Below are 12,930 nucleotides of genomic sequence, written 5' to 3'. Positions count from 1 at the left end.
ATACAAGGGACCTATATGCTCCTCAGATAACTCTTATCTGGTCAAAACCTTCATATGCTGTTTTCAGAAACTTGCCTTAGTGGTGGTAGAATGAAGTGTTGTCTTCAAGGAAAACAGCTTTTTTTTAATTCAGCTTTATTTCAGTTTTTGATATAGCTTTGTATCTTTTCAAAAGCTGTGAATAATTTTCATTATTAATGTTATTTTTTTCATTGTTGCTCCTTTCATTGTTAGTTTTTTAATGTGTGCCAGTTTTAACGGCTGGAAGCCAAATATACATGTGCTTGAGTGTAATAATACACTGTAGGTAGACACATTATAAAATGGGTGTTGCATCTCAGTGGGAGGGAAAATGACCTGTTGGCAACTTTCTTCAGGCAGGAATGGGTTTCACACTGATACAGCAATTTCTTGTCTGCTTTTATAGATAGCTTTTAAGTACAAAAAGGGACAAATAGTCTCTTTAATTATTATTCAATTAATTATTGCATATGCAATCACAAAGCTTATGTAATTATTAAAATATATTCTAAAAGAGTAGGGAACTCCAAGCTTTAGGTCCAGAGAAGCAGTTGAGCATGTGCTTTGGTTTGCTGGATTGGAGTCCAACTGGGCTCAGTTCTGGGCTCAGTTCCAATGGGAATTCCATTTGGATGACTTGTAGGAATGGCTCTTAAGTGGTGAGAAATCTTAAGTATACCAGACTATCAGTCAGCACCTTTCACTAACACCAAGAGTAACATTTGCAATGCCTAAGTCAACGTGGGGAACCTAAGGCCCGGTGGCTGGACGCGGCCCCTGGGTTAGCTAGATCTGGCCCCCTATTGGGGAGCGCGCACTGGCACTCCAGCCCCCACGCACCGCCTCCCCGCAGCCTCCAGCTCCTGATTTATTTTTCTGTGGGTCAACTGCCCCCAACCCAAAAAAGGTTCCTCACACTTGGCCTAAGTCCTGTTGACTTTCTGTGCAAAGGGGTTGTAAAATGTGACCAGTCAGAACAGTAATGGTTTTTAGTCACTTTGCACATATTTTGCATGGGCATAAGCAATTACACAAGGTGTAAGGCAGCAAACAGTCAAGCCCAAAGGACACAAATGTAGTTTACAGATGTATGTTTTGCAGTGTTTTAATAATCTCAATGCTTTTATTTATACTCAGATATTGCTTTGGAAATTTGATAGCATATTACTGTAGTTGGTATATTCCTCCCCGCAAAAAACGCCACAACACTTTTGTCATTTTTATCAACAGCATAAACACTTGGGATCAAAATTTATGCTTGGAGAATTTCCCCAATGGCCCAATCACAATTAAAAATGAATTGTAGGGTTAGATTGTAGAGAGAGTCTTGTGATCCCTTCTGTCAACTAGTGCTTTTGGAAGAAATTCTTCAGTGGGTGCAGGATCCCATGGGAATAAAAGTTTAATTCCCTTGTCTATATTTGTTTCTGGTTGGCAGGCTGCAATGCAGAGCTTGGAGGATTTGCTGGTCTCTTTCACTTGAAAGCAGCTGGTTACAAAGATCCTATTTTGGTGTCTGGAACTGATGGTGTTGGAACAAAACTCAAGGTAACTGGAAACACCTGTGCTGGAAGGAATGTCCTGATTAAAAGCAAAATACTGTCCATGTCAATACCAAGGTTATTAATAGGAGATGCTTGTTGTGTTCAGAAGAATATACGCTCATACTTTTAAAAAGCTTCCTCTTTCTGACCCCTGTTCAGCTAAGTACATGACTAATAAGCAAATGAGAAGCCCCATTGAAATCAGGGATTGCTCATGCTTAAAATTAGGCATGTATTTAAATACCTTGCTAAATCAGTGCCTCCATCTCTACCACTCAGTGGCCAATCACCAAGCCAAACAATCAGACTGTATAATGGCCATTTTATATTTGCACAATGATTGGACCATTTCACTCAGAGTGCATTTTTTACTCCATAATTAAATTAAAAAAGAACATTCCCTAAAATACTATCTTAAGACAGATTCATGGAGCGTTGCTAGTTTCCAGCTGATTATCTGTTCTATAGTTTTTTATCATTCTGCTGTAGAGATGTTAATGTGTTACTGCATGAATTAGAGTTTTTGCTGGGTCTTTCAGTTATTTTTGTTCACACCAGAGAAATTTTTTTGATCTAAGCTCCCAGCTCTGAAATTTAAAGACTAGGGCCATGTTACCTACATTCTCAAAACTCTGTTGGGAATCTCAGGTGCACAAATAATTGAGGTGTAAATGAGTGATCATCCAAATCTCTTTACTTTCATAAATGTTTATTATTATTAAAATCAAAGAATTCTATGTCCAACTCATCAGCAGTTGAAAAAGCTGGAAATAGAAATGTATGTTGAGATTCAAAGTGGTTGAAACTATAGTAAAGAGCAGACTTGTCAGACACAAAGATGAACATAATTTGTGGGGAATAGTCAACATGTTTTTTTTTTTTTGTAAAAGGAAATCATGCCTAACCAATTTACTAAAATTCTTTGAGGCAGTCAACAAGCATGTGGCAAGGGGGATCCAATGGATATAGTGTACTTAGATTTTCAGGAAGCCTTTGCTTAAGAGTCTTTGGTGAGGGACCTTGACAGAGTAAGCTGTCATGGGATAAGAGGGAAGATCTTTTCATGGGTTGGTAACTGGTTAAAATATACGAAACAAAGGGTAGGAATAAATGGTAAGTTTTCAGAATGGAGAGAGGTAACTAGTAGTGTCCTCTAGGGGTCTGTACCAGAACCAGTCCTATTCAACATATTCATAAATGATGTGGAGAAAGGGGGGTAATCAGTGAGGTGGCAAAATTTGAAGATGATACAATATTGCTCAAGATAATTAAGTGCACAGCAGACTGCAAAGAGCTTCAAAGGGATCTCACAAAACTGGGTGACTGGGCAACAGACGGGCAGATTAAATTCATTATTGATAAGTGCAATGTAATGCTCATTGGAAAACATAATCCCAACTATACGCATAAAATTATGGGGTCTAAATTACCAATCAAGAGAGAACTCTTGGAGTCATTGTGGATAGTTCTCAGAAAACATCCACTCAATATGCAGTGGCAGCCAAAAAGAGCAAACAGAATGTTGGGAAGGGATAGATAATAAGACTGAAAAGATCATAAGAACATAAGAACGGCTGTACTGGGTCAGACCAAAGGTCCATCTAGCCCAGTATCCTGTCTACCGACAGTGGCCAGCACCAGGTACCCCAGAGAATGTTGACCGAAGACAATGATCAAGCGATTTGTCTCCTGCCATCCCTCTCCAGCCTCTGACAAACAGAGGCCAAGGACACCATTTTATCCCCTGGCTAATAGCCTTTTATGGACCTAACCTCCATGAATTTATCCAGCTTCTCTTTAAACTCTGTTATAGTCCTAGCCTTCACCGCCTCCTCTGGCAAGGAGTTCCACAGGTTGACAACACGCTGTGTGAAGAAGAATTTCCTTTTATTAGTTTTAAACCTGCTACCCATTAATTTCATTTGGTGTCCTCTAGTTCTTCTATTATGGGAACTAATATGGGATCATAATGCTGCATTATAAATCCAACGCACACCCTCATCTTGAATACTGTCTGCTGATGTGGTTGCCTCATCTAAAAAAAATTGGAATTGAAAAAGGTTCTGAAAAGAACAACAGAAATTATTAGGGGTAGGGAATGGCTTCCATATGAGAAGAGATGAACAATACTAGAACTTTTCAGCTTGGAGCAGAGATGACTAAGGGGTGAAGGATATGATAGAGGTCTATAAAATCATGACTAGTGCAGAGAAAGTAAATCAGGAAAGTTATTTACTACTTCCCATAATGTAAGAAGTAGGTGTTACCAAATGAAATTAATAGGCAACAGATTTAAAAGAAAGAAAAGAAAATATTACTTCACAAAATGCACAGCCAACCTGTGGAACTTCCTATTGGAGGATGTTGTGAAAACCAAGATTTTAATAGGGTTCAAAAAAGAACTATATACATTCATGGGGGATAGGTCCACCAATGGCTTTTAGCCAGGATAGGCAGGAGTGGTATCCATTCCCAACCCTGATAAACAGAGGCTCGGAACAACAGGGAATGGATCACTTGGTGATTACCTGTTCTGTTCATTCCCTCTGGGTTCTGGTGTTGGCCACTATGAGAAGACAGGATAGTGGGCTAGATAGATCCAATATGGCCATTCTTATGTTCTTATGCTAATTTTTATTTTTAAAGTGAAAATAATTTGAGAGTTTAGAGAAGGAAAGCCATCAAACCTATTTTCTTATTGACTTAGAGTGATGTTATACCATAGACACCAATTTTGTGGGTGTTCCCTAAGTGTGGGTGAAGAGGTGGGACAAGGTGGAGTGGGATCTGTGGTGGAGCTGGGGGTTTGAGCATGTGCTAGGTCCAAAGGAAGCCTGTGCCTGTGTGTTATCTATTCTGTATACCTGCATGATCTTTTGAGGGTCCCTCCTTTCCTCATCCCTCCCTTTCTCTGATGGTTAATGTGGATTGAAACAGGATGGGGAACTCTTCGTATCAGGATGTGCATGTGGGAGCACTCCTTACCCAAACCAGAAAAAGGCAGCTACTAGGAAGCTGTGCTCTGTCCACTTCTGCCTTTGAACCCTACCCTCCTTACTCCTATTTCATGTTAAATCCACCTATTGTATCTTGTCTGATTTTTAGATTATAAAAAACAACAATTAGTCTGATAGCACTTTATAGACTAACAAAACATGTAGATGGTATCATGAGCTTTCTTGGGCACAGCCCACTTCTTCAGATGACCGGAGTGCTGAGTTTAGGATGTGCAGACCCAAAATAAATAGGAGAGAAGGGGAAGAGGAGGAAAAAAATGGGGGGGGGAGAGACAGGGAGCAGAGGGTATAGAAAATAGGGGGGTTAAGGGAATCAGTGAGTATCTGAAGATTGGGTAGTTAAAATGAAGCAAATAAGAATCAAAGTCAATTGATAGTATCCTTCCTGACATAGGAACTTATCTATAGAGCCAAATATATAGAGAAGCATTGAAATTCGAGTTCATCCACAAATTCAATTTGCATGCTAACGGATTCAATTGTGATGAAGGCTGGTTGGGGCACTATCAACTTAATTTTCAATAGAGGTGCAAACAGCTCTTAGTATCCTCCCTGACAGGAATTTACATGATCAACTGACTTTGATTCTTATCTGCTTCGTTTTAACTACCCAATCTTCAGATAGTCACTGATTCCCTTAACCCCCCTATTTTCTATACCCTCTGCTCCCTGTCTTCCTCCCCCCCGCCCCTTTCTTTTTCTCTCCCCCCCCCCCCCTTCTCTCCTATTTATTTTGGGTCTGCACATCCTAAACTCAGCACTCAGATCATCTGACAAAGTGGGCTGTGCCCACAAAAGCTCATGATACCATCTACGTGTTTTGTTAGTCTTTAAAGTGCTATCAGACCAATAGTCTGTACAGAAAAAAACAACAAACTCGGCTACCCCCTGAAGTTTTAGATTATAATTTTTTGGGGGCAGAACCATCTCTTATGCTGTGTTTGTGTAGTACCTGCCACAATGGACTCCCTCTTTTGATTGCATATTCTACATGCTACTGCATTACTATTATTGCTACTAATAATGTCGTGACTCAGTTTTTTAGAACTTGTTCAGTCATTTATATTCTTTTGCTTAGGAAATAGGGGAAAAGTTTCTTGTACTTGTTGTACTTGGTCCAGAAAAGCGTAGTCCCAAGAATCAAATGTTGTAAAGTCGTGCTGTTTCACACTCACTACATCACTGTAGCTGACATGCTAAAATCCACCCATGTCTCTTGTTCATAGCAAGGGATCGTGGGCATGCTGTGTTAACTTCCATGGGAGCTATGAGCGGTTAATGCCTTGGAAATCAATCTCAGTAGTGTCAGCTCTCACAATTTAATCACAAGTCTTACAATGTTTGATACTTAAAGCCTCAGTTCAGGGAGGCAAGGGATTATATTAAAGATTACTAATGTTAATCTTTACAAATTTTATAGTACATTTCTAGCCCTGATGGTATAATTTGAAAATGCAACCTGAATGTTTGCGTTCTTAGTTTTGAATCTTTAGGTTACAAACAGCCAAACTGTATTTGTTTTAAAATTACGTGATTAATTATACTTTTTTAAGATTTGGAGGTGGCAGTACAGCAAGCTGCTTATTTAGGGGTCTGAGTATGGACATAGGCACCAAGATTTAGACACACGATCATTTTGGCATTAACCTCTCTTTGTCTCAGGTTCTTCAATCTACCAAAATGGGGTTGATAATATTTTCTCTCCACCAGGTGCGTGCTGTGGCTCTTAACACATGTATATTTGCAAAATGCTATGAGATCCTTTTATATGAGTTGCTCTAGCAGTGAAATGAACAGGTTGAACCTCTCTAGTCCAGCGCACACTGGTCTGGCAACATCCGTGATCCAGCATGATTTTAGTTAGCCATATGACCACTTCTCATGGGGGTGTCGTCAATTTTTTTTTAAGTCTTTCTCAATTTTATTTATCATTCATTCTCTGTCCCAAAAAAGCTTCTGTCATTTCTTGAAATCTAGTGGTCTGTGCATTACTTATTGGTGGTCTGGGGAGATTGGGATGGTCATATGATTCTTCCTTGTTTTCAACTGCTACATTGCACTAAAGAAACCTGAAACCTTTTACTTTTTTTTTTTTTTTTTTTTTCCCTTCACGTAAGAAATTACTAAAGTTGAACAGGAATATTAACCAGTTGCCATCGGGAGGAGGAAGTATCCTTGAGAACCACTCTAGTTAGATGTGACTTATACTGTGATTGACATCTCCCTCCCCACAAAAATAAGAGATTTAGATAAAGGATACATCCTAATTTGATGGCACTGACAATATTAGGGGTTTTTCCGAAAGTATCCACTTGAAGTGACATTTGTGCTTTGACATTGTCTGGGAAACATCGCAGCTGTTGATGTGTGTTTTAATTCATACAAAAATTACAAACCGGTCTCTCCCTGTCTTGTTACAGATTGCACAGATGTGTAAGAAACATGACACCATTGGCCAGGACTTGGTTGCCATGTGTGTCAATGACATCCTGGCTCAAGGAGCAGAGCCCCTTTTCTTCCTCGATTATTTTGCCTGTGGGAAACTTGATGTTGGAGTGGCTCAAGCAGTCATTGCAGGAATAACTGAAGCGTGTAAAAAGGCAGGATGCGCTCTCTTGGGTATGAGCACTCCCCTCCTATGAGGATTTGAAAATTTGTGCACTGCACTTTTTTAAAGCTGTTTTTTAGTGTTTTCTGTCCATGCTGTCTTGAGAGGGGGCCGTGAACCGAAACTTGGTGAGACTGATTAACTGCCTATGCCTTATGAAATGGAGTCTCCACCCACCTTTCTAGCACCTTTGTACTGTTTGTTCACAAATACTGCGTGTAGTTCCAGAGTCGATCTTTTTAAAATGTTCTTTCTCTGTCCCTTTAATTTCAAGTCAAGTCTTGCCCTCCTCGGCTTAGAGAATGGTGAATGAATACATTAAAAAGGAAGCTCCTCAGATTTCCCACGTGATTTCCAGAATGCATCATGTGATGTTTCTTGAGCAAATGAGTCTCCTACATTGTATTATTTCCCTCTCTCCCCCCCCCCACACATCACCAGACCTGTTCAAATCACTAATTTCTCCAGACATTTTGTTACATGAGAGAGCTACTTTTAAACACATCAGGTCTTATCTAACACTAGGCAAAAAAAAGAAGTTACAACAAACTATAACAGCTGTACTGTCAGTTCATCTACATATAGCAACTGTCTCACTTTGAAAGGCTTATTTGTACAAAATGGTCACAACACCTAGGAAAAGGTCTTTAGCTCAAGTATGGGTGAATGTTGCAATCTATAAGCCATAAGCATTGCAGCTGCACTGATTCAGTTAGCCTCGATAACTCCATTCCATAATGCTCTGCCATGTGTTTAGAAGTTACTGAAAAAACCTCTGCTCCCAGTAGCAGTTTTGGGCACTGTGGTATAGACACATTGGAGTGTACTGATACAACCAGGCCTGTAAGGCCTTCTGTGTATGGATGTGCCTGCCTGGTTCTGCCAAGTGGTGTTGCTGTCTGGATACACTAAACTATTGGGAAGAGAGTGAAACAATTGATTATTTAATACATTCAGCATCCTTGAATACAGGTTCCTGTGTAGCATGGCCACACCCCAGAGGGGAATTAAACCTTTGATAGAAGGCACTCTTAAATACCCAACCCAATGACAAAAATCTGTGTGAACAAATGTAAGTATATAGTATTTTAACCCTAATTATCAGAAATCAGGATTTCCTGACATTCCAATTTGCCTATCAGTTTCAACAATAGGAGCTGCAGCCCTGTGACAAATGCTATTTGGTTGGTTTTTTTTTTTTTGTCTTTTTTTAATATTAGATTTTTTTTTTTTTAAAACATGGTGCAGTCTACAAGGACTTCTCTCCTGTTTGGACCAGAAGCCATAAACATTGCTTCTGTTTACCCCTGTGCATTCCTTTGCATCAGATTGGAAACACTTTAAAATCGTATGTATATTGATCACAATGTCTTTCACTCTCATTCTTTTTCCTTCCCTGTCCCCTGCAGGAGGAGAGACTGCTGAAATGCCTGGCATGTATCTGCCTGGGGAGTACGACCTCGCTGGATTTGCAGTTGGTGCCGTGGAACAAGAACAGATGCTCCCCCAACTGGAGAGAGTTGCTGATGGGGATGTTGTCATTGGAATAGCTTCCTCTGGAGTTCACAGCAATGGCTTTAGCCTTGTAAGGAAGATTGTAAAAAACTCAACTTTAGATTTCACTTCTCCTTCAGTTGGTGGCTGTGGTGACCAGACATTAGGTACCATCACTAATACAAATATCTCTTCTCATGAAGTATAACATCATGATTGTTTTTCCAACATCTTTTTTTTTTTAATGATTCCACTATTACTTGGCTATATTCTTTCCCTTTTCTCTAAATTAAAAACACTGAAACAAGTAAGGGTGGGAGCAGATGGGTAATAACACTGGTCTATAATATAGAAATTAGAGCATTTTTATCTTTCACTTCAATTCATTCTACAATACAGTAAATGCTTTCCAATGTCTTGTAGATGGATATTTTTAGGCTTCTTTGATTTAATTCAATGTGCATTTATTTGTATGTTGTAATCCAGTCTTTTTCATTTACATTCACAGGAGAACTACTGTTAACCCCAACTAAAATCTACAGTAAAACTTTGTTGCCTGTCCTTCGTTCAGGGCATGTTAAGGCTTATGCCCACATCACTGGAGGGGGTCTGTTGGAAAATATCCCCAGAGTTCTGCCAGAATCATTTGGCGTGGTTTTAGGTAAGGAAGCAAAATGGACCTAATATTAAAATTATGCATTTGGGGGGGGGGTATATAGTTGCAGGGATGGACCTGAAAAGCCCATCGACGTGGTATAAGGCAGTGCCAGGCAACATATGGCCCATTGCAATACTCTAGGTTGCCAGTATCCTGCCCTCGGGCAGATTCCCTGGCTGCTGCGACCCCACAGGCCACTCAAAGAGGCTGGCTGCTGGCGCCTGTATGCTTGTCTTTGCGCGGTGTGCACCCCTGGGGCAGGCCTCCGTGCACTGCTCTTGCCTCCAGCACACTCCTCTCAGTTCTCAATGGCTAAAAACTGGCCAATGGGAACTTTTTGGGCTGTGCTTGCAGGCACACGCAGCAACCCGTCCACAAGGGACATGCCTTTCCGAGATTCACACACTGGCACCAGCAGTCGGCTGCTTTGAGTGGCAGGCCACTCGGCCGCCAGCCAAGAGCTGCCTTGGGTAAGCACCTCCTAGCCAGAACCTGCTCCTGGCACCCTATCCCCTCCCACACCCAACTCCCTGCCCCAGGTCGCAACGTCTGAATCCTCCTGCACCTCTGTCCCAGGTCACAACCCAAAGCCTCTGCACCCTTTCCTACATACCTCCCCCAGGTCAGAATCCTCTCGTGCATTCAAACCCCTTCCCAGATCCTGCATTTCCTGCACCCCAATCTCCTGTCCTAGGTCACAACTCCCTCCTTCACCCAATCTCCCTCCCATACTCCCTCCTGTACCCAACTTCTGTATCAGACCCCATACTCCCTCCATTAATGCAATAGACAAATGTGGCCCTTGACCACTTAACAAATTCTTGGAGTGGTCCTCCATCAAAAATTATAGCCCACCTTGGTACAAGGTAAATCCATACTTTCCATTTGCATTTCTAGAACACCATTCATTTTTATTAAATCTTTAAATTGAATTTTCCCTTTCACTCAGAATGCCTATAAAGTACCATGTAGCCTTAAGATTGGAATCTCTTCTCCCTCAAACTCTATATTTTGGGTTAAGTTTGTTTAAGGAACCAAATGGTTTAAAAACAACCAAAAGAGAGTTGCTTGCATCCTGTAACATTATGCAAGGTCTGCTCAGTCTAAATTGTTTGAGACCCTTTTGCTGTGCCTTAGAATGCAATTAGTACAGGCAGTCCCCGGGTTACATACAAGATAGGGACTGTAGGTTTGTTCTTAAGTTGAATCTGTATGGAAGTCGGAACTGGCGTCAGCCGCTGCTGAAACTGATCAGTTTCAACCGCGGCTGAATCTGGATGCCAGTTCTTACATACAGATTCAACTTAAGAACCCCAGGCGTCCCCAAGTCAGCTGCTGCTGAAACTGATCAGCGGCTGATTCCAGGAAGCCTGGGGCAGAGCAACTCTGCCTCGGGCTTCCTGTAGTCAGAGCTGGTCAGTTTCAGCAGCGGCTGACTTGGGGATGCCTGGGGCAGAGCAGCAGGGGTGCTGCTGGGTTGGTCCGGAGCGGCGCTGCGGGACCATCCCGGCAGCCCCCAGCTGCTCTACCCCAGGGGTAGGCAGGAAAAGCCTGGTCTGCTGGGGGGGGGAGGGGCGCACTAGCTGTACCCTCCCCCCCCAGCAGACCAGGGAGATGGGGGTGGCGGGACCGCCCAAGTCCTCCACAGCTTTGCTCCATCTCCCTGGTCTGCTGACCTGGGAGACGCGGAGCAAAGCCGCAGAGCACACGGGCAGCGGGACAATCCAGGCGCGCCACGGCTGTCCCACTGCTGGCGTGCTCCGAGGCTTTGCTCCCCATCTCCCTGGTCTGCTGGTCAGACCAGGGAGATGGGGAGCAAAGCCACGGAGAACGCCCGCAGCAGGACAGCCCAAGCGCGCCCGGGCTGTCCCGCTGTGGGCGTGCTCCAAGGCTTTGCTCCTGTCCCCCTGGTCTGCTGGAGGGGTCCAGCAAAGCCGCTGGATCCCCCCAGCAGACCAGGGGGACAGGAGCAAAACCGCCCAGGCGGCGGGGGTCCCAACTGGGCGGCTTTGCTCCCAGGCAAACAAGCAAAGCCGCCCAGGCGGCGGCTTTGCTCGGGCGTCCCGGGTCTCCTGGGGGGGTCCAGCGGCTTTGCTGGACCCCCCCAGCAGACCAGGGAGACCGGGAGAAGCTTTTCTCACCCCGGAGGACACGGGTGGCGACCCGCCGCCCGTGAGCTCCAGGGCGAGAAAAGCCCCGTTCGTAAGTCGGGGACTGCCTGTAGTTCACATGTTAGGAAGAATGTGTGCATAACATCCTGATCATGGTTCTTTGCACTTTGACACCCACCTTTCTGAAATCTCACACCATTTTACGTACATGAATTAAACATTGTAATAACCTATTGTCATGTTGTTATTCACATTTCACAAGCAAGCAACTGTTGCCACAGCAAAGTTAAGTGACATGTTCAAGAGCACACAGTGTTTATAGCAGGTGCAGCGTAGAACAGAGAACTCATGACTCCCTGTTCCACGTTCTAAATAATAAATTGTACTTCCTTCCACAGACTGAGATAATCAAATCTCATTTATTAAGAGTACATCACTTCTGTACTCTAAAATCTGTTGAATACTAGTTCATGAAAACTCGGGCATACCATTTTAAATATAACATGAAAAAAAATCTACTCCCTTTTTAATTCCATCATGCAGACTTGTTCAGCAATGTGGCGCCTGCTGTGTACCAGTCAATTTTGCCATGATGGTAAAGGGATCTTGTCTCTTGGTATTTGACGAGCCCTCTCTCATTTTATAGCCTATCACTGCAGTCGTCTTCCCAGGAGAGGATGACTAACAGGAGCACCTGCTGAAGCATTCTCAAAGCCTCTTCTTAACTATTAACAAATGGGTCACAGTTGAGTGACCTTATTCATTTAATACATTCTGAGGGCTGAACCACATTTCTCCCACATCCCAGACCCTGCCGATTGAGATAGTAAGAGACATGGATTGGGAACTAAATCCAGTTCTTCTAGATTGCAGCAGAAATCACTGGACTGAGACTGCTCCGGGTCTGATCATTTTTGCATTTATAATTCATATCCAGAAAATCTGGCTCTTGATATTCTAGGAATTGAAGTATTTGTGTCCAACATCATCTTTTCTGTTCAACACTTGCATTGTACTTCAACAAGCAATTTACAGCTTCCGCCTTTTTCAGATGCTCACAGTTGGCGGATACCTGAGATCTTCTCCTGGCTCCAAAAAGAGGGGAACCTCTCGGAAGAGGAGATGGCCCGTACATTTAATTGTGGGATTGGCGCGGTCTTGGTGGTGGAGAAGCAGCTGGCTCAGCAGGTTCTGAAGGATGTACAGAGGCATGAGGAAGCTTGGCGGATAGGGAAAGTCATCTCCCAACACAGAGGTACTGCATTCTCATTTACCTAGGGCTAGATCCTCAGTGAAAATCAGTGAAGCTACATGATAGTTAGCTGAGGAGTTGGTCCATAGATACTCTATCATGTTTGCTCTATTGGTGTGTTTATATGATAGTCCTGAAGACTCCGGTTACAGTGCATAAAACACATGCTTAGCAGCGTTTGATAAATGAGCGTTAGTTTTGAAGTTGTGAGAAACAAGAAGTGCT

At 42.8% G+C, this 12,930-nt stretch overlaps 1 protein-coding gene across 3 annotated transcripts in view; it reads left to right on the top strand.

Annotated features, from left to right (window-relative positions):
- The window catches only part of LOC102460115 (trifunctional purine biosynthetic protein adenosine-3), a 56,320-nt gene that overhangs the window by 32,527 nt on the left and 10,863 nt on the right, over positions 1-12,930 (top strand). For all 3 annotated transcript variants that reach the window (XM_075911201.1, XM_006126027.4, XM_075911210.1), the window contains 5 exons: positions 1,460-1,569; positions 7,003-7,201; positions 8,600-8,851; positions 9,193-9,345; positions 12,505-12,708. In XM_075911201.1, the coding sequence (XP_075767316.1) occupies positions 1,460-1,569; positions 7,003-7,201; positions 8,600-8,851; positions 9,193-9,345; positions 12,505-12,708 (918 nt within the window). The remainder of the gene's footprint in view (positions 1-1,459; positions 1,570-7,002; positions 7,202-8,599; positions 8,852-9,192; positions 9,346-12,504; positions 12,709-12,930) is intronic.

The sequence above is a fragment of the Pelodiscus sinensis genome, chromosome 1 (genome assembly GCF_049634645.1).
Source record: "Pelodiscus sinensis isolate JC-2024 chromosome 1, ASM4963464v1, whole genome shotgun sequence".
NCBI classification, from domain to species: Eukaryota; Metazoa; Chordata; order Testudines; family Trionychidae; genus Pelodiscus; species Pelodiscus sinensis.
This window is presented reverse-complemented; position numbering and strand designations above follow the sequence as displayed.